Raw genomic sequence first — 26245 nt, 5'->3', positions numbered from 1 at the left:
TGAAATTACAGAATACATGAACTCATTTGTTTTGTAAAAGTTTATTAAGTGTGCAATATTATAGTTAGATGACTTGCAATTGAAAAAAATGTTTTCTATGAGCTAATATCGTCAAACTTATTTTTCTACGTAAATTTAGACTACGAAAGTCGGTTCTATAAATGTAATGTTTTGATATAGGCATGGGAGCGATTAAAATATTTTAATGCAATAATCTATAGGATTACGCCATTCTAATACTCAAAGCTCTTTGCCTGGCATCTTAATCCATATATAAAACGAATGCAGCAATTCTGCAACTTTTGGATCCTTCTAGTTTCCACAAAATCCAAAAACACCCCTTAAACTATGTCGACAAAGTTGAAGACAATATCAATGTATCACATAGCGTGTTTTTAATATCTCTATGTAATGTCTATGTCGATACAAATTTGTAATTTACTCCGTAAATTTAGGTTTAATATCTATAATAAGACCCAATTTGCGACATGAATTAGAGAAATTGATTTTGCTATTGATGTTAATAGAGCTTAAAAGAAGATGAATTGAATATGATATGATAATTGAAAATAATGTTTAATTTTTGACGTTTGTCAAATAGAACGTTAATGACATTTTAACTATCGTATTTGAAGACCCCGATAACTTTTTTTTATGTCCCCTTTGGGTGGAAATCTGAAAAACAAGGCAAGCCTCATGATTTTGTCCTAATTTAAAATGTTTAACTAATTTTATAGCTTTTTGTAGTTTTTTTTGTGATTTTCCCGTATCAAGGGTTGATGAATTATTTTACAAGTGTGAAAACATCCAATCATTGCTGAGCAACACATAGCAGAGGACAGGTAAATTGTTTAACATAACTAATTGTTTTGGAATAATGTTGAGGTGCATTTTGATTGTATTATCATTTTTCAAAGTATAATTGTAGCATCAATCCTTTTTCGGTCATATTTATGTGACGGTTCTCAATTAACATCTTTATTCAGTTAATAATATAGAAGGTCTAAGTTCATTTTAAGAACAAAAATCTTCAAAAATCATGGTTGCAAATCTTACAAGGTCTAATTACCGGAGACAACCTCACTGGAATGTGACATCTTTACCCTATTGTGATTAATCAAAACTACCTTGTAAGCATTTGGCAATAACGTAAACTTTAAAAGTTGCATTTAAAAATAAGTATTTTAATTATTTTTTTTATTAGAATTTATAGTTTGTTTTACTGACATTATTTCTTATTACATTATGGGTTTTATGTGCTTACGTTAAAAAAAATTAAGAAACAAAAATCATGCATATTGATTGTTATCAAAAATAATATTAAAAAAAAAATGTATCACCCTGTATCTTGAAAACTGTGCATTTCCGGACCTATGTTTATAGAAACTTTTTCTCATATTTTTTTACAAAGAATCACCCATTGAAATATCTCCGTCTATTTTTCGAACACCCTGTATAGAATACATTTTCTAATTGATTAAATTCGCAGATTGTGTAAATTTTTTAATATTATTGGGGTAAAAATTTGATGATTTCAGGGTTTTATTTTTTTTATTCCACGATTCTTGAGAAAAAAAACCTTGGTTATTATCAAATCTTCTGTCCTATGAGATATTCGAAAAACTGGAAACGTAGGGTTTCGTACATCTCCTCTTTTTTAATTACAAGTCTACCTCTTTTACAATAAAAAGAACACGTTTTCTTATGTTTCTAAGTACACATTTTTGCGATGTAAGTTTCTTAAAATCATCATTTTCTATGATGCCAAACCACTTTTCTACAGGACCATTACTAAGCCGTGTACCCTCCAGAAGAAACCCACTGCATATGGGGCAATTCTTTTAGAGTTCTCTCAACGTGAATATCAATAGAGAAAAACCGACCGTTTTCTCTTAAATAATTAAAATCTTTAACTAAAGTTTGGTGATTTAGTATTCTTTTGCCTGGAAAATGCTTTTCATTCAGTAGCTTTTGAAACACCCTGTCCTTTAATTTCCTTTAGACATTTTAACTCAGTGTAAATCTACTCTCTATAAAATATTCCATCCTCCCACCTCCTCAAAAAACCAAAATTTAAAAGAAAAATCCGGGACAAGAGTCCCAAAAGACCCTTTCGCGATAAAGCGTTCAAAGGCACGCGAAAGACCAATCTCGGGCGCTAAAAGGCCCCCCTATATCTGGCCACTGGGCGTGGCCTTTGATGAGATGGGCGGGGCCCATTCACGAGCACTAAATGGCACGTAATGGCTCGAGATAATCGCTTGTCTGCTTCTATGGTCCTTCGAAGCGGATTTTCACTTTTAAACCGTTTCTTATCTTTTTAAGGGAACGCGTAGTAAAAGCGAGAAATATTCGGTGGTTTTTTTCGTTGTTGGGTGCCAAAGTTGTGCGTTTCGTGATTGAAAAGTGACTTTTTAAGTTGACGATGTAGATAAAGCGATCATCAGGATTTTAAAGTTTGAAGGTGAGCGATTTTTGACAGTAAGTTCAGACCTTGGTTGGTAACTCGTAATGAAAAGAGGTTTAGGAACCACTGTTTACTTGAAAATAAAAAAAAATTTGGACAATATTGGCTTTATTATAAACTCGAAAAAATTAATAATTATTTAAGTTTTTGGTAGGTAAAGTAAACCTGTCTCTACCCCATTTATTATCTAAGTATATAATATACACACAAAAAAAAAACAAAAGCTTAACTAAACTAATATATCCAAAGCGTTTATCCCAATCAAAAAATTTACTATGAAATATTTAATACCCAGATAAGTTTACAATATTTCAAACTAATAAATTACAGCGACTCACCTTAACGTCTGTATGGGTAGTACTGTTATCCAATAAACAATAAATAAAATAAAATGATAAGAAATACCCAAGATATATAAAATTGATTTCTAAAGCCACCAGATTTGAATGAACTTGCATAGCTAGTTAATTAACACTTGCAAACTTAAGCTTATATTTAAAAGAGTTTTTTTTAAATTTCTATGTTTTCAATTTTTTTTTCTTAAAAACATCAATTTTTTGGCAATTTTTAATTTCAAGGGCAATAAGATTATTTATTTTGGGTGCAAAATTATGAACAAATCTCAAATTTGCAATTTAGGTAATTCTATAAACTTATTAGTTTTGTTTCTTATTTCATACTTACTTATCATCAAGATGTATAAAGACCGTACATTAAAAATAGTCTTAGAGTATAACAGCCTCGTAGGGTAAATCCTATTTTTTCTATAAATTACTTTAAGTAAAAAATGTTGTACAACATTCAACGAACTCAATGTACTCTTATACCCCATACAGCAATACCATTTCTTAAAAAGGATTTTACAAGAGCTTTATATGCAGATATCAAAAGGTTTTATTTAAAATATTTTTTAAGGCCTAAAATTTTAAGTTATTTTTCTAATATATGATGTTAGTTTTTCTACCTGATTTTCCCATTTCAGATGTCTGTCTATAATGATGCCCAAGTATTTTATTTTTAATACAACTACTTGGAAAATATATATGGCAATATCAATTGCCTGAAATAGTCAAACTGCCTTTTCATGCAACGGTTTTTAATTAATTTTTTTTTTTAAATTGTGGAAAAATATGGAAATTATTATAGGCGTTAAAAAAGTATTGCCTCGAGAAAATAAAAAATACAGGGTGTCCCGGTTCATGTGGGATATCTCTCGGATTCAGGTAGAACATCGAAAAATAATACCGAACGTTCCTATAAAAAAAATCCTACAGGCCTTCTTTACGAAGATACAGCCTCCTAAAGGACGCTGCTGGTAATTGGTTTCATAAATTACTTTTAAACTACTCGGTAGAATTTAATAAAAATTTTAGGTGATGACATTATTAGGGACCTCTTAAAATGACATCCTTAAAATAGATTTACCTTGTTTACTTTACCAGGGGCGGACTAGGTTGTACACTTTAACGCGTATATTTTTAACACCCTTTATGTTAATGTCTAAAAAAAATAAATTTGGATACCTTGAACCGAAGGCTAAAAAAAGGTACTCTTGTTCATTATCGATAAAATCAACCGTTTTGGAGAAAAAAAATAATAAACGAGCCAATGTTTTTTTTTTATTTTTTTTAAATGAGATATTTATATAATATTATATAAATATCTCATATATACTATTAAATTATATAAATATATATAAGTTAATAGTATATTATATATAAATATTTAGTACAAAAACAGCGTTATTAGATCGGATAATATGGACGAAAAACAGTGATTTTTCGGAAGAATTTCATCAAATATTTGATGTGTAGTTAACGAGTTAAAACTCTATATGTAAATCCCATGTAAATAATTTTAAATGCCAAAATTTTCTCTCTTTTGTAAACAGAATCGTATATGATATACGTATACTCTATAGTTAAATAAATATACCTTGACCATATACGGTTAATAAATATAAAATTGAAAAATGTGAAAAATTTTTTAATTTAGACAACTCTAGAACTCAGGATAACGAGCCATTAGTGTCAAAAAAGGCTTTGGAGACAGCGGTCAGTCTCGCCATTACACAAACCAACTTGGGATCTTCTCTAACCTGTTCGGGGTCTTCTAAAATGAGTGCTGAGTTACCACAATCTAGCCCTGGAACATCATCTTCGGAGCCTAACAATAAAACTGCCTCCAAGCCAGCTGTTTCAAGGGGCACAGGGAAAAACCTACATTTATCTGGAGTACCAGTGACTCATAAGAAATGGTTATATGTTGGAAGGGTGTCCGGTACAATTGTCACATCTGATGGCTTCCAAGAAGTCTGTGAGGGTACCATTATTGACTTTGTCAAAAATCAGGCGAAGATAGATGACAACAAAGACGTAGTTGTATATCAGCTATATTCTCGTAATGGCATAAAATCATTTAAAGTTGGTGTAAGTGTGACAAATATTATGACATAATTTCTGATCAATCTTTTTGGCGAGATGGAATTGTATTTCGTCCATTTGAATATAAACCCAGAAATTCAAATGTAAATTTTCAAAGACCAAATGTACACATACAAGGCAATTGATAGCTCTTAAGGAGGTGACAGTTTATTGTCAGAATGTAAATGGCTTAAGAACAAAGTTGGTTGAAGTTTGCAAAAATGCTTCAACTTCAGTATATGGTGTGATGATGTTGAGTGAAACTCATTGAACAGCAACTTCTTGGACAGTGTGAATAGCTTTACTATTTATAGACGGGACAGATGTCTTAAACGGACTGGTAAAACCAGGAATGGTGGAGTACTTATTGCTGTTCGCTCGTCTCTAGAGTCTGAATTGCTGCCTATGGCTCATGAAGAATCTGAAGCCATCTGGGTTTCCGTTATTTTTGGTAAAGTGAGACGAATTTTTTGTTGCTTTTACACACCTCCCAATTCTAAACCCGAAGACTACCAACGTTTTTGTGAGACAACCGAGAGGGTGGCCGAAGACTATGGGGACAGCTCAAATTTGATTGTCGGTGATTTTAATCTGCCAAAATTGACTTGGTGTAATGACTCTCTTGGAATGTTTAGTAGTGGTGTTGTGCAGAATCTTTACTAGAAACAATGCCATACCTTAACATGTATCAGATTAATAACATTCAAAATACAAATGGGGTATATCTAGATCTAGTTTTTAGTAACAATAGTAATGAAGAATTACACGACTTCAAGAATGCAGATTATGCAGGTCTTAACAGCTACCTTCTTGATGCGGATTGGGATAGTTTATTCTCATCTGATGTTAGCGCTAATGTGGACTGTTTGTATAATGCATTGGACAACGCTCTCACCTATTTTGTACCTTTAACAATAAATTCAAGTTTCCAATATGGTTCAGCGCAGAATTGAAATCAAATGTCTTGCAAAAAAGATTTGCACATGCAAAGTATAAACAGTCTAAGGCCGTTGAAGACTATGAAATGTTCAGTAATCTTAGAGCAATCTGTAAAAATCAGGCCGATTAGTGTTACTCAAACTATATTGAGCAAACCCAATCTTCTATTTCCGGTGACCCTAAATATTTCTGGAAATATATAAGAGATAAGACACAAAATAACAGTATTCCATCTACTGTAAAATATTTAGATGCAGTGGGTGAAAATGGCCATGAGATAGCATCTTTATTTGCACAATATTTTTCTTCAGTCTACTCTTCTGATGAATTTGATGTTCAGGAATTTATATGTTTAGGATATTAATGAAATGCATGTACAAATATCGGAAGTCTTTAAAAAGTTAACCAATGTCAATGTTAATAAGGGCCCTGGGCCTGACTGTATTCCAGCTGTCTTCATAAAACACTGTGCTTTTGCTTTGGCTCGTCCACTATAGCTGATTTATAATTTGTCTTTCAAGACGGGTAGATTTCCAACCTCATGGAAGTTAAATTATTTGACTCCTATATTTAAGAATACAGGTCAGAGGGATGATGTTAAAAACTATCGTCCTGTTTCTCTGGCTTATCACTTTGCAAAGGTTCTTGAAAGTTTTGTCACAGATTTTTTATCAGAGAAATTTAAAAACATAATCTCAACTAAGCAGCATGGGTGTGTCAGGGGTAGGTCCATTACCACTAATTTGTTGCTTTACCAAGCTTTGTCGGGGGCCTTGGAAAGCGGTATGTCGGTTGATTCCATATATACTGACTTTTCCAAGGCCTTTGACAGGGTTAATCATTCTCTCCTGGTTACAAAGTTGTCACTCTATGGCATTGGTGGTTGTCTTTTGGCCTGGTTGAAGTCAGATCTGTCTGGAAGAACACAGATTGTAAAGATAAATAACTTTTATTCTAGTCCTTTTCCAGTGACTTCTGGGGTTCCTAAGGGTGCCCATCTTGCCCCTTTTTTATTTAATCTTTTTATTAAAGATGTTGTTCATTGTTTTGATTATTGTAATGTGTTGCTTTTTGCTGATGATGTTAAGATTTTTAGAATTATAGACAGTAACTTGGCACATCATGAACTTTGTTCTGATCTGCACAAATTTGAATTATGGTGCAAGAACAATAGAATGGTCCTAAATGCTAAAAAATGGAAATATATTCAATTTACCAGGAGTTTTAATCCACCATTTCATCAGTACCATCTAATGAGTTCACTTATTGAGAAGGTATCAGAGATACGTGATCTTGGGGTGCTTTTTGATTGCAGACTAACTTTTTCAAAAAATATTGAAAACCTGTGTAATAAGGCTTACAAAATGTTGGGTTTTATTAAGAGGCACACTTATGATTTCAGCAGTATTGGATCCATCAAACTTCTGTATTTTTTATTGGTTCGCAGTCATCTTGAGTCGAATTCATGTATATGGTCACCTTATTATGCTAAATATATAATGTGTCTAGTCTAATATATAAAGTTCAACGTAAATTCATAAGATACATTGCTTACAAGCTTAATATTCCTTGTATTGATATTAATTACAGTGAAATGTATAGATATTGTCATAACATACAAGATTCTTAACAATGTAATACAGTCTCCTAAGTTGTTGTGTCAGCTTAATTTAAATGTTCCTCCTACTACAGTGCTCAGACAGACTAGATTATTCTACCTTGAACAACATCGAACACTGTATGGTGAAAACTGTGCAATAGGTAGAATGATGATTAACTCAAATAGTGTCAGTATAGATTTGTTTCATTGTTCTCCGAGTTCACTTCAACGAGTTTTAAAATCTGCAATATAATTTTATATCTTGACTTTGCTTAAAGTGTGTCTTCTTTTCTATTGCAGTTACTCTGTTTTAAACCATTGTTGTCCTTATATTTTATTTAATTTTATTGATGTTACCTGTTATCTGTTATTTATGCTAGATATTTAATGATAGTACTAATACTTGGAGTGCTTTATTGCGATATAAAATCTTATTTTGTTGAATATTTTATATACTATATTTATTTTGTAAATTGGTTAATTACCGTAATATATATACTGAATACTGAACTGTCTTTAATTAAAAATTTAAAACAGTAATAGTAATATAACAGGCATTAAAAAATTCCTTCCTGTTAAAAATAAATTATCAATATATTTAACTGTCTGGAAAATTTAAATAGTATGATATTAATTGCATTTTATTTCAGGCAACTGTCTTTAATTCATTAATATCTTATGCTAAACATAAGAAAAATAAAAATAATCACAGACGACGAATTACTTTATTGTCGATGTTTTCTTAAATTTCTAAATAAACTACTTAATATTAAAATATAACAAAAATTTCCATGTAAAATATGCAAATTTTTTACTTATAAAAACGTTATTATTTACATTTTTTCATGTTTGAAAAAAAAAAAACATTGACGGAATATCCCAAGAGAGTCTTGATTTCCAAGCATCAAACTTCAGGAGATGGTACAGTATTGCTATAAAAATAAATAAAAACAACAATTTTTTTATTAAAGAAAAAATGGAGTTCCTCACCTCAACATCCCGGAACCCATCCGAACATGAATCGGACCCACTGTGCTCAGAAGACGACAGCAGCCTGGACATCTTCGATTCGGACGACAGTAAGACCTTTATAGAAGAAGAAAACAAAATCTGTGATAGTAGAACCAGTAAATTTTCCATTGACAGTATATTAGGATTAAACAAGGAGAAAGAGAGTGTCGACGATCAAATCAAGAGTAGCGACAGTAGCGATAACGAGGACAATCATCGTAAATGTAACGGTGAGGAGGATCGCCCGTTGAATTTCGTTAGACCCACTCCAATCAGTGCAGTAAGCAGATCAGGTAATTAATTTAAATATTCAATCAATCGATCCTAATCGAGTAATTGTCGCAGATGGTCTTTACCACTCAATTCTGGACTTCCAAAGGTTCCCGAGGCCAGATCCCCTTCCTCCAGAACCTCCAAATAATATCCTGGCTTTCCTGGCCGATCAGAAGCAATCGTCAGATATGAATTTTGCCCCATATCAGTTACCACCTCCAGCCGGATCCAGTTCTTCTTCCATTTTATACGGCGGATGGCTGAATGGCTCCCACGATGGAAAATCTAGTCATTTATTTGGATTATCAGGTAAGTTTTGACACACTAGTGAGTGTGTTTGACATTTTAAAACTTTCCCTCACACTTTATCCAGGCTTGGGACTGGTCCGAATAATTTCTGGAGCGTGTTTAAAAGTTTGTTTAGCAACAGCGATTATCGTCGCTTTTTTTTGGCCAGAAATCCAGCCTGAAAAATCGCTTTGAATTAAAGACCTCCCTCGACAGGGAGGGCACTCAAAGATTTTTCATTTCGAAAACGGCTTAACTCTTAAATTTTTCCCTAGTTGGCAACAGAAATTGCCAAAAGAGCACTCAAAGATTTTTCATTTCGAAAACGGGCATACTATTATTGTTTTTATTTTATTTATTTTTGATATGTAGAGGCAGAAATTGCCAAAAGAACACTCAAAGATTTTTCATTTCGAAAGCATGAACTGAACTGTCCATAAAAACCATAAAATGGGCACAACTGCCTGGAAGTGTCCAATCAACTCATTAAGCACCAATATAATACAATTATCAACTCCCTGGAAGAACCAAAGAATTATCCCAGTAACGACTCGAATAAATGTCTCGATAAAAGAACAACCGCACCTCAAATGTCTGGAAAAAGTAAAATATAACTACGAACTACTTCGCACTTGGAACAACCATGATGAGACCACTGATACCTGAGATACAAAAATGTGGAAGAACCCAAGGAATAGCCTCAACTGCCTGGCACAAATGTCTCTGCTGCCTCAAGGGACCAATAAATGGCTTCAACTGCTGAACCATAAGCTCAATTTGATCCCTTCACTAATAAAAATGATTTTAAGTCTATTTTCTAATGACTAAGTCATGTCCCCAAAGCGGTTTTGCAATAACTTTGCTTACTCGGTTCTGCAAAGTCACCACCAGAGGGCTGATGACTTTTCCATCCAGAATATTAGAGAGCAATTAATGTATGATCGAATTAATTAGATAAAGGATATATGTTGACTAAATCAAAGATGGAGATTCGTTGGAGATTCATTGAAGTCCTCTTAAGTCTTAAGATAATCTCCGTTTGTTAATCCAGTTACAGTCAGTCTTCATCTGACGAATGTAGCAGCAAGGAGCAGGTCTGCAACAAATCTTCTGATTGAGGAGGCATTGTATCCTGAAAAACCACAAATTTATTTAGTATTAACTCTAAAAGTAAATTGAATATATAAATATTGATTTCAGTGTCACCCTTAGAACATTGATACGCCTAGCTGTAAGCCATAGACGAGGTGTTTGAGTTCACTATCTGTCAAACTATTAGCAAGTTTATACGAGTACCTTAAAGAAGTTTAGTGGGAATCGGTTTAAGTAATTCGCATGTGTAAGGAACGTCTAAAAACCGATTTTTTTTTGGAAAAATTTTACATAGAATGTTGAGTTTGAACATTTTATTGATAAAAAAGTGAGGATGAAGTAAAAAAATGCAAAATTTTAAAAATTATAAAGGATTTTCTACTTATGTATGATTCACAATTACACCCGGCTTAACTACACTCTATTTATAATTAGACACTCTAGGCCAGAAAACACTTTTTCCAGTCGAGCGAAACACTATTTAAGAAATGAAACGATGATATAGAAAATAGTGGAAAAGTCGAATTTTCATTTATATATCCCTATCTCAGCTTGAAGATTAGAAGAGGATGGGACTAAAGTGATGTTTTACGAGTATAATTAGACACTTTAAGCAGCAAAACACTATTTCCATTCGATCCATACACTATTTAGGTAAAACACTCGAATTCACTGTAATTTCCACCTGTAAAAGCTAACCTAACCTAACATATCTATAACTTAACCTAACTAATCAAGCCCAACCCAGGTAAATAATGAAGTATTCTTTATTTATTTATTTATTTAACGTACAAAGTAAAAAAGTGATAAATAGCAGGTCACAGTGCCCCATATATAAAGGGAAGCATAGAAAAATCGTTGTCTATTATATACCTACTACGCAAATTTCCGTTTTTTTTTTGTAACAGTAATTCGGGTAACGATTTTTTTTTTAATATTATTAACTTAAGATAAGCTTCCTAGACAGGCCAAGGAACAACAGGAATTCCCCATCTTAAGCATTTTAATTGAAATAACCCTCCAACCACTATATTATTATACAAAATAACCCTTTTTTACGAAAAAAACATAAATTTCACTTACCCATTTCACTGCCACCAAACTCGCTCAAAACCAACTTCGAACTGACCCTCGAATACCTTTCGGTGGGTGTATTTATGGACGGCTCCCTTTATATAGCCGATTAGGTAATTATTTAAAAAAGGCCCATCGACCCTCCAAGGGTACTACAGATTTTATTATTATACTTATAATAGGATTATAGAAGCTCTTTTGTACCTTTTTGGCCCTTTCGTACCAACCACCTTTAAGTCGAACATAATCGTTTTCGATCATTAAAATTTATCAGGTATTCAGATATTTCAGCCATCTACACTGTCCGCATTAGCAATAAATAACTGAAATTACAACGGGTGTAAATAAATATAAATTATTAAGTAGGTTTACACGGGTACCAAATACGCATTATGGGAATTATTTAGATATGATATTGATATTGAAACTGTAATTTTAGGATGGTGGAAGTTACTTCAGTTTTTTTTTTAGAAGTAGTTATTAATTTTCTACTATTGGGCCAATAACTGGATATAATAATAATATTATGCCACCCAATAATATAAAATTTAAATTACCAACTTGAACAATAAATGTTCGTCAATTCCGTACTCGCGAATTTCTTGACCAAACAACGAGTCCATTATTATTTCTTTGTACACAAATTAGCAATATTATAATAGTGGTCAGAAATATTAAAATTTTTTATGTTTTACCCACTTGCTAAATGGGGGCTTAGGATAATGCAAATACACGTTCCTACATCTGACAAATTTCATAGAGATCCTTTCCTGATTGTTTAAACAAATAAAATTAACAATTCTGTGTATAAAATTATTAAGTTAAGTACTATTAGTATAAATTTATCAAGTACAGTACCTAAAGTCATTTATACTCCTTCAGAGTTTCCTCAAGAAAGATTCTAAATACCTCTTTCAGAAACAGCTACTATGATAGACCACAATTTCGTTACACACCATTTAATGACTATCAAAAGGCATTACCTCATTCTCGGCTGGTACAATCTCTATCCATTTACAAAGTTAAATAGAGTAAAATAAAACCACTCAAAACAGTGACCAATCAATGGCAACGTATAATCTTTGAGGGTGGTCATGTCAGTAGCAGGAAAGACAGGAAAAACTGACCTTGAAAAAAGACTAAAATTTCATTTACTCCTTGGAATGAGAACTGGCTCTCAAGAGAGTCTAAATGAGAAAAAATTCAGCTCAACTGACGGTCTAGAAGAAGGTCAAAATTTTACATCATTTTTACCCGATATTGACAAGAATATACAGATATCCATAAGGATCAAGGGTCAGAGGTGACCTAAGCATTCCTAGTTGTTACAAAAACATACATATGAAATTGTTTATATACTTATATACGCACCACAATCGGCTGTGTTTTATATAGCAAAGGATATAAAAAATAAATCGAAACTTAGCAAAGAATGTAATAAGTAAATTTTCGTGATAGTAGATACTCGTATGTAGATACATATTTAAAAACAAATGTTAGAGAACATTTTTCTTTGATTTTTTCATTCATATGCAGTCTGGGTCTTTAACATGGTCTTTTGGTAAAAAAACAAAGGTAGAATCAAGAGTACGATTTCTTATTACAATAGTCTAAATGTAAATAAGTACGTTTAATAAAAACAGGAAAAGAAATGCAAAAACATATTCTGTTAATTTGTGATCTTAATTGTTTTAACCTTACTTTATCTCTAATACCACTTTTATCATCTTGGTTTTAAGTAGACGATCTTATTGGCCATAAAAGTCGTCAAGTCCAATACCATTTTTGCTCTTATCACCTTGGCGTTAAGTACATGTTATTCTCAATCATTGGTGCCTCAGAAGAACTCTATTAGCACAAGACAAGCATTAAAAAAGAGAGACGACAATGCTTCCTCCCGAAAGAAAAAACCGAATGCGCATCTCCTCTCAGCCATTTTTACGTTCAATTTTTTGTAGAGGGAGAGTATGGGGAAAAACTGTCTTTCTCTCTTTAACATATGACTTAGACTTGTTATTGCAAGTTAATATATTGATTGCCGCACGCAAGATCCTTGTTGGCCGACCTGTATACGAGGTCTGGCTATTAAATAACGAGACTGCGTGCCTAGAGAGTAAAAAAAACGAGTAGTGCGTTGGGTATCTACTCTCACGAGATGTGTTCGTACCAAAACACGTTTTCGTCACTATTATAGTAATCGTGCAGTAGCGGTTTGAAACGAACGTGTTTTTTTCTCGTGCCGAAAACCATGTGTGACGAAAAACAAGAGCAATGCATCAATCTTAAATTTCTCGTTAAATTGAAAAAAAAACTCCGACTGAGTGCTATAAATTGTTGCAAGAGGCCTATGGGGAAAATTCTCTCTCTCGTGCGCGTGTTTTTGAGTAGTGTAAGCGCTTTAGTGAGGGCCGAGAGAGCACTGAAGATGACCAGCGCTCAGGTCGCCCTGTCACTGTTTCAACTCCGGAAACAGTGACCAAAATCAACCAAATTGTGCGTGCAGGCTGTAAGCGCCGATAAAGAAACGGTTAGAAAAATTTTACACGGGGAATTACACATGACAAAAGTCTATGCGAAGTTGGTGCCAAAAAACCTGACTCCTGACTAAAAGCTCCTGCGTCAATAGGTCTGCTCAGATTTCCTTGAAAGGTTAGAAAAGATCGCGGACTGATGAAAAACATTATTACTTGCGACGAAACGTGGATTTTTCAATACGATGTTGAAACCAAGCGGCAATCGATGCATTGGAAGACGCCTCAAATAAAAAAAAGCAAGGATGTCCAAATCAAAATTCAAGGCAATGTTGATCGTTTTTTTCGACATTAACGGTATCGTGATGACTGAATGGGTTCCAGAGGGTCAGACTGTCAACCAGAACGAGAACGAGTTCATAAGAAACGGCCCGAGTTGTGGAAAAACAACTCGTGGATTTTGCACCAGGACAACGCACCTGCCCATAACGCGGTATCTGTGAAGCAGTATTTGGCCGATAAACGCACTCCAGTGCTCGAACACGCGCCGTATTCGCCAGATTTGGCCCCGTACTATTTTATGTTTCCGAAGATAAAATCTGCTTTGAAAGGGACCCGATTTGAGTCGATGGAAGGTAAAGGAAAAAACGGCAGAGCTCCTAAAGGCCCTCACCAAAGAAGACTTCCAGCACTGCTTCGATCAATGGAAAGATGTGTGGCAAGAGGAGGGGAGTATATTGAAGGGAAGCATTCGAATGTATAATAAATTTTATAATAAAACCCTTTTTCGTAACCAGTCTCGTTATTTAATAGCCAGGCTTCGTATGATCGTACTGCTGCATAGTGCTGTATACTTACCGATATTTTTATGTGTAATTTACCTAAGGCCTGAACTTAGAAATGTATAAAAATAATTTATTCTAGAAGTTTTGAAGGTTATTTTTAATAGTTTACGTGTTGCAGTAATTTTTTAAAATTATTAATTAACTTAACATAATTTACTATTTAATTCTGCACATTTGAAATCAATTTTTGTTTTAATTTAACGGTTTCCAGGCTAGTTTGGAGTCATTCCTTATATCGTCCAGGTATTTCGTTCAATATGATTGCAGTACAGAAATTTAAAGCAACTTTTACGAATTATTTTTTTGTTTTATTCCTGGTGTTGAGTAGCAAATGATGTAGAAAATCCAATTTAAAAATGGTAGAAAAATAGCTTAATTTTTGGCGCCCAACGACTGGCATTTTCTATATAATTTTTTTTCTAAAATAGTGTTTCGATTGTCTGGAAATAGTGTTTGACAAATTATAAAAGAAAAACATCACCTTATTACTATACTCTTTTATTTAAGAGACTTAGATGAGGATCTAAAAATGATAATTCAACCAGAAGAACATTGTCCCTAGCAGAGTTTCATTTGTTTTCAATGGAGAAACTTTTTCTCTGTTAGAAGAAGAAACTTCAAATTTTTTCACTAATGTCCATTAAACCGAACGAAAATCGTTTCACCGTCCCAAAATTAATTGCACCGAAAGTGGTGAGAAATCGCCTCGTTTTCGGGATGACTAAGCCGACGGAAGGCGAAGATATAAACCATAATTTTTGTCCGTAGCACGCGAAGTTCTCGTTAAAATAAGATCGTTTTGCACCTTTCAAGTGGCAGTAAGGGCGTTTAATAGAACGGAGGCTGTCGGGGGCTAAAAGATTGTTTATTGGTCGATTTTACGTTCTGAACAATAGACCTTTAGATACGGGGTGATCAGTAGGAAAAGGCCTTAATTCAATTGCTTGGAAAAATTATAATCATTTTTTGTTTCTTTCTTTAACTCTCCAGCAATTTTTCTACATCCAGTTACACATTATGAACATATAACCCAAAATTTGAAAACTTTCAATAAAATAATAAGTCAAAGGTAGAGGTGCACTTACATTACTACAGACAGGTACAACATTTTTTTAATCAAGTGACACAACAAAATGGAAAAAAGGTTGCATGCTCTTTTGTTGCACTCATCGTTAAATAACAACTTAAACCTATGGGCAAAATATGGAGTACACGTTATAAGATCGACCTTGATTAAGTTTTAGTTTCTTATTATTATTATTATTATTAGTTTTTTGCTCATAATCGACCTTGATTATGAGCAAAAAACTAGCGGTCCAAACCTATAGGATCTAAGACTCTAGTCTATAAATGCCTTGGAAGGCACCCAAAGTCTGTTGGACATCCGACAGTCCTCAGTAAGGAAGAAGAAGGGTTAATATCAAGATCCTTGGGAGTCGTGGCAGACTGAGGATTTCCACTAACAAAGGCAGATATAAAGACTGTTATTAAAAAATACCTTGTATTAAAAGTCAACATCCCTGGGGATGATATGGTTAGTGCTTTCATCAAACGAAACAATTTATCTGTTCGAATAGCCTCGAATATCAAAAGATCCCGATCCTCAGTGGACCAAGAGGATGTTTTGATGTTTTTTGCAAATATTACACCTGCATTATGAGACTCTAGTGGGGATCATATATATAACTATGACGAAACAAACGTCACTGATGACCCCGGTGCTAGAAAAGTCATTGTTCCACGAAACTCGAAAAGGGTCGAACGTGTCCAAAATCATTCCAGGACAGCCATTAGCATAATGGTCTGCGGTAGCGCCAGTGGAGTCTTGTTGCCGCCCATGGTGGTATATAAAGCCAATAATATTTATGAAAACTGGTGTAAAGGCGGCCCACCAGGAACAGTTTACAAAAATAGTCCAAGTGGCTGGTTTGACGCCAACTTATTCGAGATATGGTTTAAGGAAATTTTATTTCCACATGTCCTAAGAACAAGAGAACCTGGAAAAAGAGTATATACTCTCACGAGATGTGTCTCCCAATGCCACACATCTAATGAAACCATTAGATGTGGCGGTATTCGGACCAATGAAGAAGAGATGGCGTGATATTTTCGAAAGCTGGCGAAGAGAAAGTCGATATCCTGGGTCAATTCCAAAAGAACAATCTCCCATTTTATTGAACAGACTTTGGGTGGCCATTAGTGACGTAGTGTCGCAAAATTTAATATCAGGATTTCGCACCACCAGCTTATATCATCAATATGCGCAAGAGGTTCTACGAAAACTTCCCGATACCGCTGTTCAGGAAAAAGAAATTGGGAGAACATTAGACGAAAGTTTAGTTGAGTTGTTAAAAGAACATAGGGGAGTTGAAAATCCCGAGAAGAAAACGAGGAAAAAAGATAGAACCAGGGCAAAATGTTTCGTCCATCACCTCCTCAGAAGTAGGCGAGAGCGCCATAAATATTGTCGATGATGATGCAGAACCATCCACCTCTAAAGGAAATTCGAAGAGCGCAACAAATAAATCAAAATTGGGTGTTAAGGGTAAAGAAAAAAATCTCCCATTAAGAAAATCGACACGAAAAATAGATAATTCAAACACATGTGGCATCTTTAAGTGTTTGTGGGAAAACTACAAATATCGAGTTGAATGGATAAAATGCTGCAAATGCCAAAAATGGATTTGTGGCATCTGTAATAATGATAGTAGGGATCCCTATTTCATTTGTGATAGATGTGAAGATAGTTCGGATGAAGATCCCTATCATACAGACGAATATGTGCCTAACTAAAGTCTAGTGCCGTTTGGTGCCGTATTGATTAACCTCAGTCAAGTTTTCACTTTTTGTTTTGTTGAGTTTATATTAAGTTCAATATTTTTGTATGTTTACTACAGCATTAAGGTTGTGTATCAAAGTTCCTGTTTATTTAGGCATTAATTGCCTACTACCTACCGATACCAAAATGTATGTATAAGTTTGTTTTCTATTTTCTTGTTTTGTTTTCTGGTTTGTTTACTAGAAATAAATATTTTTCAACTTTTGTATAAGCAAGTTGTTTATTTTTCGAGTTTTTCACCATTTGGATGTTAAAAAAAAAATAGGTACCTACCTATATGACACACGCCAATATATTTTAGCCCCATATCTGGGGTTTCTTTGTCAGTATAAAGTCGTTTAAGGTGTTTTAAACGTTAATAAAACTTTGTGACAAAGTAGCCCCAACCACGCGGTTACTTTGTCACCATCAATATATTTTTTTTAGCTAAATCGCTTTTTAAAAAAAATTAGCATAGTTGTAGTTGTAGAGGATGATTTCGTCGGTATACTCATAATTTTTGGTCACCCAAATTCCGAAGGATACCGGAGTTACAGGTAAAAGTGTGTTCAAAAGGTGACAAAGTAACCCCGGTTTACGGTAGTCTTCTTGAAAAAAAAGTCATCTTTTACGTGGGATTTTTTTTAAAGTAAATTTGGGCGTGGCCTATCATGTCATAATGGCCGATGCGCGCCATCTTGGAAAATAAAGTTAACCGGAAACGGTTTTTTTTTTTAAAAGAAACATTAGAAAATGGCGCGAAATTCAAATCAAAACTTTGGTGCTTTTAAAAAATTCCATCATTATTGTGTTTTTACGTCTTATTTATATTTAAAAGAAATAATGTTTATTAGGAGCGTTGCACTTCGTGGTCATGAGATCGGTGCAGAATATTACATCAAAATTATTTAGTATTACAAAACAAAATGGCGGCATACCACTAATGACTCAAATATTATTATATAAGATGGCGCTCTTTTTTGGAAAATATGCCTGGATATGTTATTTCCGTTCAACTGTAAGGTTGAGAGAGAATATCTTTTTCAAAATCTAGTGGCAAATACCAACGGCGAAATCAGCCAACACCAAATTCCAAAAATCGCCATTAAACGAAGCCACCTTTAAATCATTAAATCCCGACTAAAAGTAAATTAGATGAAAAGTTATTTTCAGTTATACTCAATATTTAAAAAATATTCCTTTTAATCCTATGGAATGCTTATTTAGTATACGTCCAGTTTGAATTGAGAGATCAAGTGTGGTAGAAACCCAAAAGACAAGCAAAAAAAAATATCTTTAATCCATTTCACCTCATAAAAATAATATTGCAATAAATTAAGACCCTATTTCCAAAATTAGAGAAGCATATATTACATAAATACCCTTATGCTATTAAAGTTTACCCAAACACCCTCTTGGTTACCACCTAACGACTTCAGCACACAAAACCCTAATTTCTTTTACCAAGAATCTGTAGAATTCGTAGAGTCTCCTACCGATGGCACCAGTGTTGACCGACTCTTTAGCACCCTTAAATATTTCAAACAGAAACCCGGAGACCACCGGTTGGTTAATTTAAAATACACCAAAATAGGAAAATTAGCATCTCTAATAGAGAGTTTGTCTTAGTACCAAAGCAAACGTATAAATCACAAACAATACGATTTGACACCTATATCTTAAACGCGCTTCTTAGAACACGCTATTTACGTGCGAAGCTATAAAACTTACCCGGTTAGTTAGTTATAAGCTGAATGTTTGCTTTTCATAACAGTACTATTAGAGACACGAATAACTAATAAATCTCCTTATTTGAATAACTGAAGTTTTTGGGTATAATTACGATTTCGATTGTTTTTTTTTAGGTCCTAAACCGGCCAATAGGAGATCTCGCAAACAAGGTTTGGATAGGAAACCACGGCAAGCTTATAGTGCCAAACAGCTGGAAAGGCTCGAGGGCGAATTTAAAGTTGACAAGTATCTTAGTGTCAGCAAACGGATGGAACTATCCAAAGCGTTGAATCTCACCGAGGTTCAAATCAAAACGTGGTTTCAAGTAAGTTAAGTGTAATTAAAACGCTTAATCATGGCTGCGGTTTTTTATATTGAGAAAGATAGACTTTCTTTAAGTTTCTTCTAGTCCTAGTGTTCGTTATTCGTGATTCAGGCAATAACTGAGAAATGAAAATTCACCGTAGACCCAAATTTCCTTGACCACCGGTATGAAATTTCATTGTTTCAATGAGAATATGGGAAGATACGCAAATTTACGGGCAAAATCATGCCACTAAAAGGGACCGCCATAGATGGCACTATTCAAACCTCATATATCATGTTATTGTCTTCTTGCTCACAGATCTAAATTGTTAAATTAGGATTTTTTTATATATTTTCTTTAACATGTTAAAATTTGTTTAATATGTCGCCACTTAAAACGAATGTTTCCGTTTATGTTTATTGCAATAATGTGAAGAAAAGAACAATATTATAAGTGTTTTTAAGTTCCCTGCAAAAAACCCAGATATACTCGCTCAGTAAATAATCGTGGAAACCAGGAAATATACGTTATGGATAAGGTTTAATAAAAAATAGACTTACTTGTAAAAAACTCTATTAGTATTAGTATTTACGGCTGTTTCCATATGTTAAAAAGGTAAGTGATTTTTAGTATGTGTAAGTGCATTTTCAAGAGGTATACCAGGTGTCATAGGAATTAGGAAACAATAATAATAATAAATAAGTAATAAATCGAATATTTTCGAAACTTATCAAGGATTTTTTAAACGGTTTCAACACAAAGATGAGATGACTCAATCTGCATAAAACAACAATGGAAAAATATTAGAAAATAATTTAATTCAATTTACTAGTAAATAAATAACATAGTCACAGAAGTATTAATATATAGTACTTGAACGTGATAACTCATGGCACCTAAGCCTATTAATAATAATAATAATAAACATAGATAAAAATAAAGAATAATAATAATAATTTTTTTTGGTTTTGGGTCGTATCTACAGGCAATTTAGGTTTTGAAAAGAGTTCAGTTTATTTGGGGATGTTGGTCATGTTCCTATATGTCTTGGTCAGTAGTTCAATTATTTAATAATAAATTACTTTCTAAGATCTACAATTCCTTAGTTTAGTCAGCGATTTCATTTCGAATTAAAAATGCGGTAGAAACTCAGGAAATGGCTAAAAATCGATCTTTTTTTTTGGCCATTTTTCGACTTGAAAATACATCTTAGACACAAATTTCCTTGACGATCGATATGAATGAAATGATGTTTTTCGTCTGTGTCTGTAGTGTGTTTAACTACAAAAGAGAAATAATATCTTAAACTCATTCAAGGCGTCACTAGAAAGTGAAATGCGGATCAATTAACCGAAAAATTGGCTTCTAGGCATAAATGTTAAGTGCGGATTCGAAACTAATTTGACAGAAAAATTAGTAGCTACTAAATGATGCGTTTAATTTTAAAGTATTCCATATACGTTTAATTCCATAATAATTGCAAAGAAAGGCAGGAGAAACTCTGCTAAAATTATATTTTTTTAAGTGTAAATAAGAAATAAAACGCGACAGAAACTCAGGAAATTGCAAAAAAATCAACTTTTCCTAAGACCAATCTTTGGCATGAAAACCCAGCTCAGACTCAAGTTTTATTAACGAAAGTTACAAAATGATGTACACATTTAAAGTCGAAATTATACCAATTTTTGTAATGACGTCATTTTTGTTTATCTTTGTTTAGCATATTCCAAACAGCGGCGACAAGAAACTTTTGAAAAAAATTGATGTCTGATGATTATTCATCTTTTATATACTAGGTTATGTGAAATATCCGTCACTGTCAATCAAAAATAATGGTTTGTCAACTTGTTTTTGAAAGGTATTTCGAAAAGTGTTAGATAATGCCTAAAAAAAGATATAATAGGTATAATGAATAAACGCAGCTGATGATTTTAAATATATTGGCTTTTTTCAACTGGAAAAGGAACAAGTCCGAAACGGAATTGCACGTCAAATTGAAAATGTAATACAGCGAGCCGCAGATGCAACAAAATTGAGCACAACAACGATCGCAAAATATAAAGAAGATGGGATAAAATCAGATCAGGATTACGCAGCCTGTATATCTTCCAAGCAAAAGACAGCAAAAACCAAAATTACAACATATTTGAAACATAGAATTCGGGACACAATTTATTCTATGTACGCCAGAAGAGAATATGTAATATTGACAACAATAAGAGAAAAGTTCAGGGAAGAAATTGAATATTTTGAGTTTTCCATTGACTCCTTAAGAAGATGGATCAATAGTATAGGCTTCAAGTGGAAAAAATCAAATAACAGAAAATATTTGATGGACTTGCCAAATATTGTTCATAAAAGAATTAATTTTTTAAGGGAGTATATCAAAAATAGAAATGTAGGTCCGGAAGGTTTTACTCCAGTTTTCATTGACGAGGATTTTTAGCAAGGGATCATTTCGTAGTAGCTGGCAAGATGACACCAAGTACACGGATTCAAGGAAAAACAGTGAAGGTAAAAATTATCTGGTTGTCTTTTTAAATTTTTTTTTGAATAAAAACTATTGCCCTTGTAAGGGCCCTCTAACTTCATAATTTCATCTGTTTCATAGTTTCATATAATTTCTCTCTAAGACAATATAAGGGAATTTACCTCCATACACTACTCGTATGTGCATGGAACATTACTTATTAATTATATTAAATTTATGTTCTTGAAGAATGATTTCTAAAAGAAGAGAATTGAATTATCTTTTATTTTTAAGGTCATCGTTATACATATGGTGGTCCATGCCGGAACCAAAGATGGCTTCATCAAGGGTGCAAATTTAATATTCAAGAGTGGATTAAAGACAGGAGATTATCATGACAATATGATCAGGAAAAACTGGTTTAAAACTCAGCTGGTTCCAAATCCTACCCCAAAGTCATTTATAATCATGGACAATGCAAGTTACCATTCTGGTTTATTAGAAGAAATCCCGAGAAAATCTTGGACAAAGCAGAGACTGACCGAATGGTTGAAGAAAAAAAATATTGGCTTTCCAGAAAAAGCCATGAAAGATAAAATATGGAGTATTGCACGCAGAAACTGCCCTAGTGAAAAAAGTACTTCCTTAATGAATATGTTAAACCTTTAGGACACAAAATTTTGCGACTGCCACCATATTATTGCCAGTTTAATGCAATTGAAATGGTATGGTCGGAATGTAAACGAAAATATGATCAATATATTTCCAATTTTAAGGGGTCACCTTCAGAAGTTTTGACTACATGGGAAAGGGTAATAAACGAAATTTCTATAGATCATTGGCAAAAATATGTTTTTCATACAGAAAAGGTAATTGAAAAGGCTTGGGAGGCAATACAAGTGTGTGATGCCTATGACATTCTGCCTTACGACTGACGAAGGCGACGATGACGAAGATAATATCTCTGATTTCAGTTCTGACTCTGACAATACTGACGAGATTGATTAAGCTTTTTTTGTTCTAGAAAATTTTATTTTATGATCGTCGTTTAAGTATTCAATCATATCGTTGCAATTTCATTAACTTGGTAATGCAATATGGCGTGTTTTTTTTTGAGTTTGTATGTTTTATTTTTTGGAATGGTATTTTCACTTTAATGTGTTAACATATTCCTTCAAGCAGCATTTTTTTTCATGAACAAGTAAATTAAATTGTCAGTATTTAAATTTTTCCCAGTGAGTTAAAATAATTTTATACCATTATTCACAATTTTTGTAAGCTCGGTTTTGTTACGTCTATTGCTCGTGCCGAATTCTACTTTTCAAATATGTTGTAGATTTGGTTTTTGCGGTCTTTTGCTTGGAAAATATATGAGCAGCGTAATCCTGATCTGATTTTATCCCATTCTTCTTTATATTTGCGATCGTTGTTGTGCTCAATTTTGTTGCATCTGCGGCTCGCTCTATCACATTCTTAATTTGAAGTGCAATTCCGTTTCGGACTTGTTGTTTATGTCCCATTATTTATGATTAATTATAATATTATTTGTTAATTGTTAAGTTTGTTAATAATACAATAAATACTACAAGATTTTTTTACATTTTTTGGGAATGAAAGTATATACACGAATATAATAATATGCTGCTAAAATAAATCATTTGTTAATTTCTGAACGTATAAAAATACATAGCAGACTATTAATTTCTGAAGGCGATGGTAAAGTTTCTAACCTAATATTGATTAGCAAAAATATCTACGCCATACGTTTTTTCTCACCTGGATGACGTAACTACAAATGGGTATAATTTCGACTTTACATTGACATCTCAACTTCATGAAAAAATTACCGTGTCAATTTAATTTTAGGCTATAATTAAGAAGTGGAACTATGGGCAGTTTGTTAGCTTGCAACATCTCTGATGCAATGATGTCAAATGCTTACGTAGAAATGGCAAAAAAACACACTTTATAATTTCATAAAAATTTGTCACTTATTTTGACAGACGTAAAACAATACTATTCCTCTCTAATAAAATATGAAGCATTTATGATGATATACTCTATAAAGAAGTCAACATTTAAAATTAAATGAACGCATATAACGTATATTAGAGAAAAAGGCAACAACATTGCAACGCCGCTCGATCGCATTGTTGATTCCACCGACACAAGTAATCTTTACCAGTGAAGTCGTCAGAAAATATTTACATGATAAATATTTATTAATAGATTATGTTTTAAATTAAAATTATATAACAATATTGCCGTGTGTGTATGAACTCTTTATGCGTTTTTTAACGTACATACTTCACTAGAGTAAAGGTACTTAGCCAATAAAAATCATGTTTATGGAAATTAAATATTTTATAATTATAATAGACTTAAAACTTAATAAGTTTTTATTATTCTACGTTTATGACGATGGTTGGCCCTTGATATGATGTTATGACAAAATCGGCCTTTTTCCCATAGTTCGGCACAAGTTTTTACGATCGTAACGGTTCACAAAAACTCTGAAATGACTCGACCATTTTCAACCAAAAACTAGAGAAAAAACGCAGAACTTCACAAATGCCGAATGTAAAAGCAAAGCCGTTTGTCAAGATGACATCAGCTCTTGCCTGCGGTGGTGACAGTTCAAATTTTTTAGAAGAGGTTTTAGGAATTAGAATGTCAATCATTTTTTTTCCTTTGAAGGTGTTATTTTTGCGCTCAGAATAACATAGATCTATTTCCACTTTTTATTTTGAACTCAAAATCTAACATCAATAAGTTAAATTAACATTATTATATGTATTAATATATAGCTAAAAATTTTCTCTTTTGAAAATGTATCTAAACTTATAATAACAATAGATAATTGATGAATATGTTTGTAAACAAAATACCCTCCTTGCCCTTGTGCACATGATGAACTCAAAGTTATTGTTTACTAATTCGAGCTTTTCAATGTTCTAAGCGTTCTTCATTTCCACTCATTATTATATCTTATGGTTCAATCGATGATGATTTGTTGCCGATGATAAGGTATTAACTTTTCTTTTTCTTAATTCAGAACCGTCGCACGAAATGGAAAAAACAACTGACGACGCGACTAAAAATGGCGCAACGGCAAGGCCTATTTTCACCTCACTATTTCACTCCCGGCACCAGTTCTCCTCAGCAATATTCCGCTCTATTTCCGGCCTACTACTCCTCACTGATGACGTTCGCAGTACCCAGCACAGTTGACGAAACGATATCCGGCCAAAGTACCAGTACAACACAGGAAAACTCTCGGAGATAGGACAATTGAATGATTGTGTATATTATTTGTATTTATTGATGTGTAAAATAAATAGGGCAGGTTGAGTATATTTTTGGTGTTCTTTGTCCGACATAATAATAAGACGTTTATTAGCTACCAATAACAGCCTAACTTACATGTTTAGTATGGTAACAAATGAGCCTTGAAATCAAAGTTCCAAGACGCTGTCTTCCAAATTTTAAATGGTATAGAATATATCAAAATAAGGATCTAAAAATTATGTATACTTAAAACTACATACAGTGACCGCCTAAAGTTCCGCATAAATTAAAGACATGATTTTTTTGAGAAAACGCTCGGACCCGTCGATTTTTATTTTAAGTTGCGCATTATTTCACATAAATTTTTGTATGCAGGGTGGAACAAAAAAAAGATCACGTCATCGGTCATTTTATTTAATGGAATGCTATATTTTTTATTGCATTTATGAAATATAGGCGAAATTCCAAGCAAGTTTCGTATAACACACCTTATCTCAAAACTCAACTGTTTCCGAAATATTTACATTTAAATAACAAGAAAATCAATAAGTACGTTTATTTACAAATTAAGGTAAAATCGAGGATAAAAATAATGTTATAAACACTGCCAATTATTTCTATTTCCATGGTTGCACTTGAGAAGAATCTCCATTTTCGAATGTCACTGTCAGTTCGAAAATTAATAGTTTTTATCAGAATAAATGATGGCTAATTTAACGGAAGCCCAACGAATTGAAATTTTGATGATGCTAGGGTACGGGGATCGAGTGCGCACGCAAAAAGAAGTAAGTGAAGTGTTTAATGCCAAATACCCAAATCATCCTATTTCTCAGTCAACAGTTAGTGGAATAGAGCACAAATTCATAACTTCAGGTCATGTTAGGGATTTGCCAAGATCAAGTCGTCCAAAAATTTCTGAAGAAGCAAAATTAAACATTCTGCTCTCCGTCGAAGAAAATCCAAACAACTTCACAAATTTCAGTTGATAATAATATAGTCGGAACGTCAGTAAGACGCATCTTAAAAGCAAATGAATACCACCCTTATAAAATTATACTAATGCACGAATTAAATGAGGACGATCGTGATCGAAGAAACCAATTTTGCGAGCAAATGATGAACAAAAGTATCCATGTTTCAACTAAAGG

The 26245-nt window shown here is 33.2% G+C and overlaps 1 protein-coding gene across 4 annotated transcripts; it reads left to right on the top strand.

Annotated features, from left to right (window-relative positions):
* The first annotated feature begins 619 nt into the window (after positions 1 to 619).
* LOC126733872 (homeobox protein engrailed-2a) lies at positions 620 to 25165 on the top strand. Of its 4 annotated transcripts, none has more exons than XM_050437303.1 (6): positions 637 to 687; positions 748 to 842; positions 8401 to 8733; positions 8786 to 9022; positions 19167 to 19357; positions 24865 to 25165. In XM_050437303.1, exons 3-6 carry the CDS (start codon positions 8406 to 8408, stop codon positions 25093 to 25095), a joined length of 987 nt encoding a protein of 328 aa, XP_050293260.1. In that variant the 5' UTR covers positions 637 to 687; positions 748 to 842; positions 8401 to 8405; the 3' UTR covers positions 25096 to 25165. The 4 variants fall into 4 exon arrangements, with proteins under 4 accessions (XP_050293259.1, XP_050293260.1, XP_050293261.1 ...); XM_050437304.1 differs by having other exon boundaries at positions 645 to 687; positions 738 to 842; XM_050437302.1 differs by having other exon boundaries at positions 620 to 842.
* The last annotated feature ends 1080 nt before the right edge of the window (positions 25166 to 26245 follow it).

This window comes from Anthonomus grandis, chromosome 3 (genome assembly GCF_022605725.1).
Source record: "Anthonomus grandis grandis chromosome 3, icAntGran1.3, whole genome shotgun sequence".
NCBI lineage: Eukaryota > Metazoa > Arthropoda > Insecta > Coleoptera > Curculionidae > Anthonomus > Anthonomus grandis.
The sequence above is the reverse complement of the archived record's forward strand: the minus strand, read 5'-3'. Positions and strand labels throughout refer to the sequence as shown.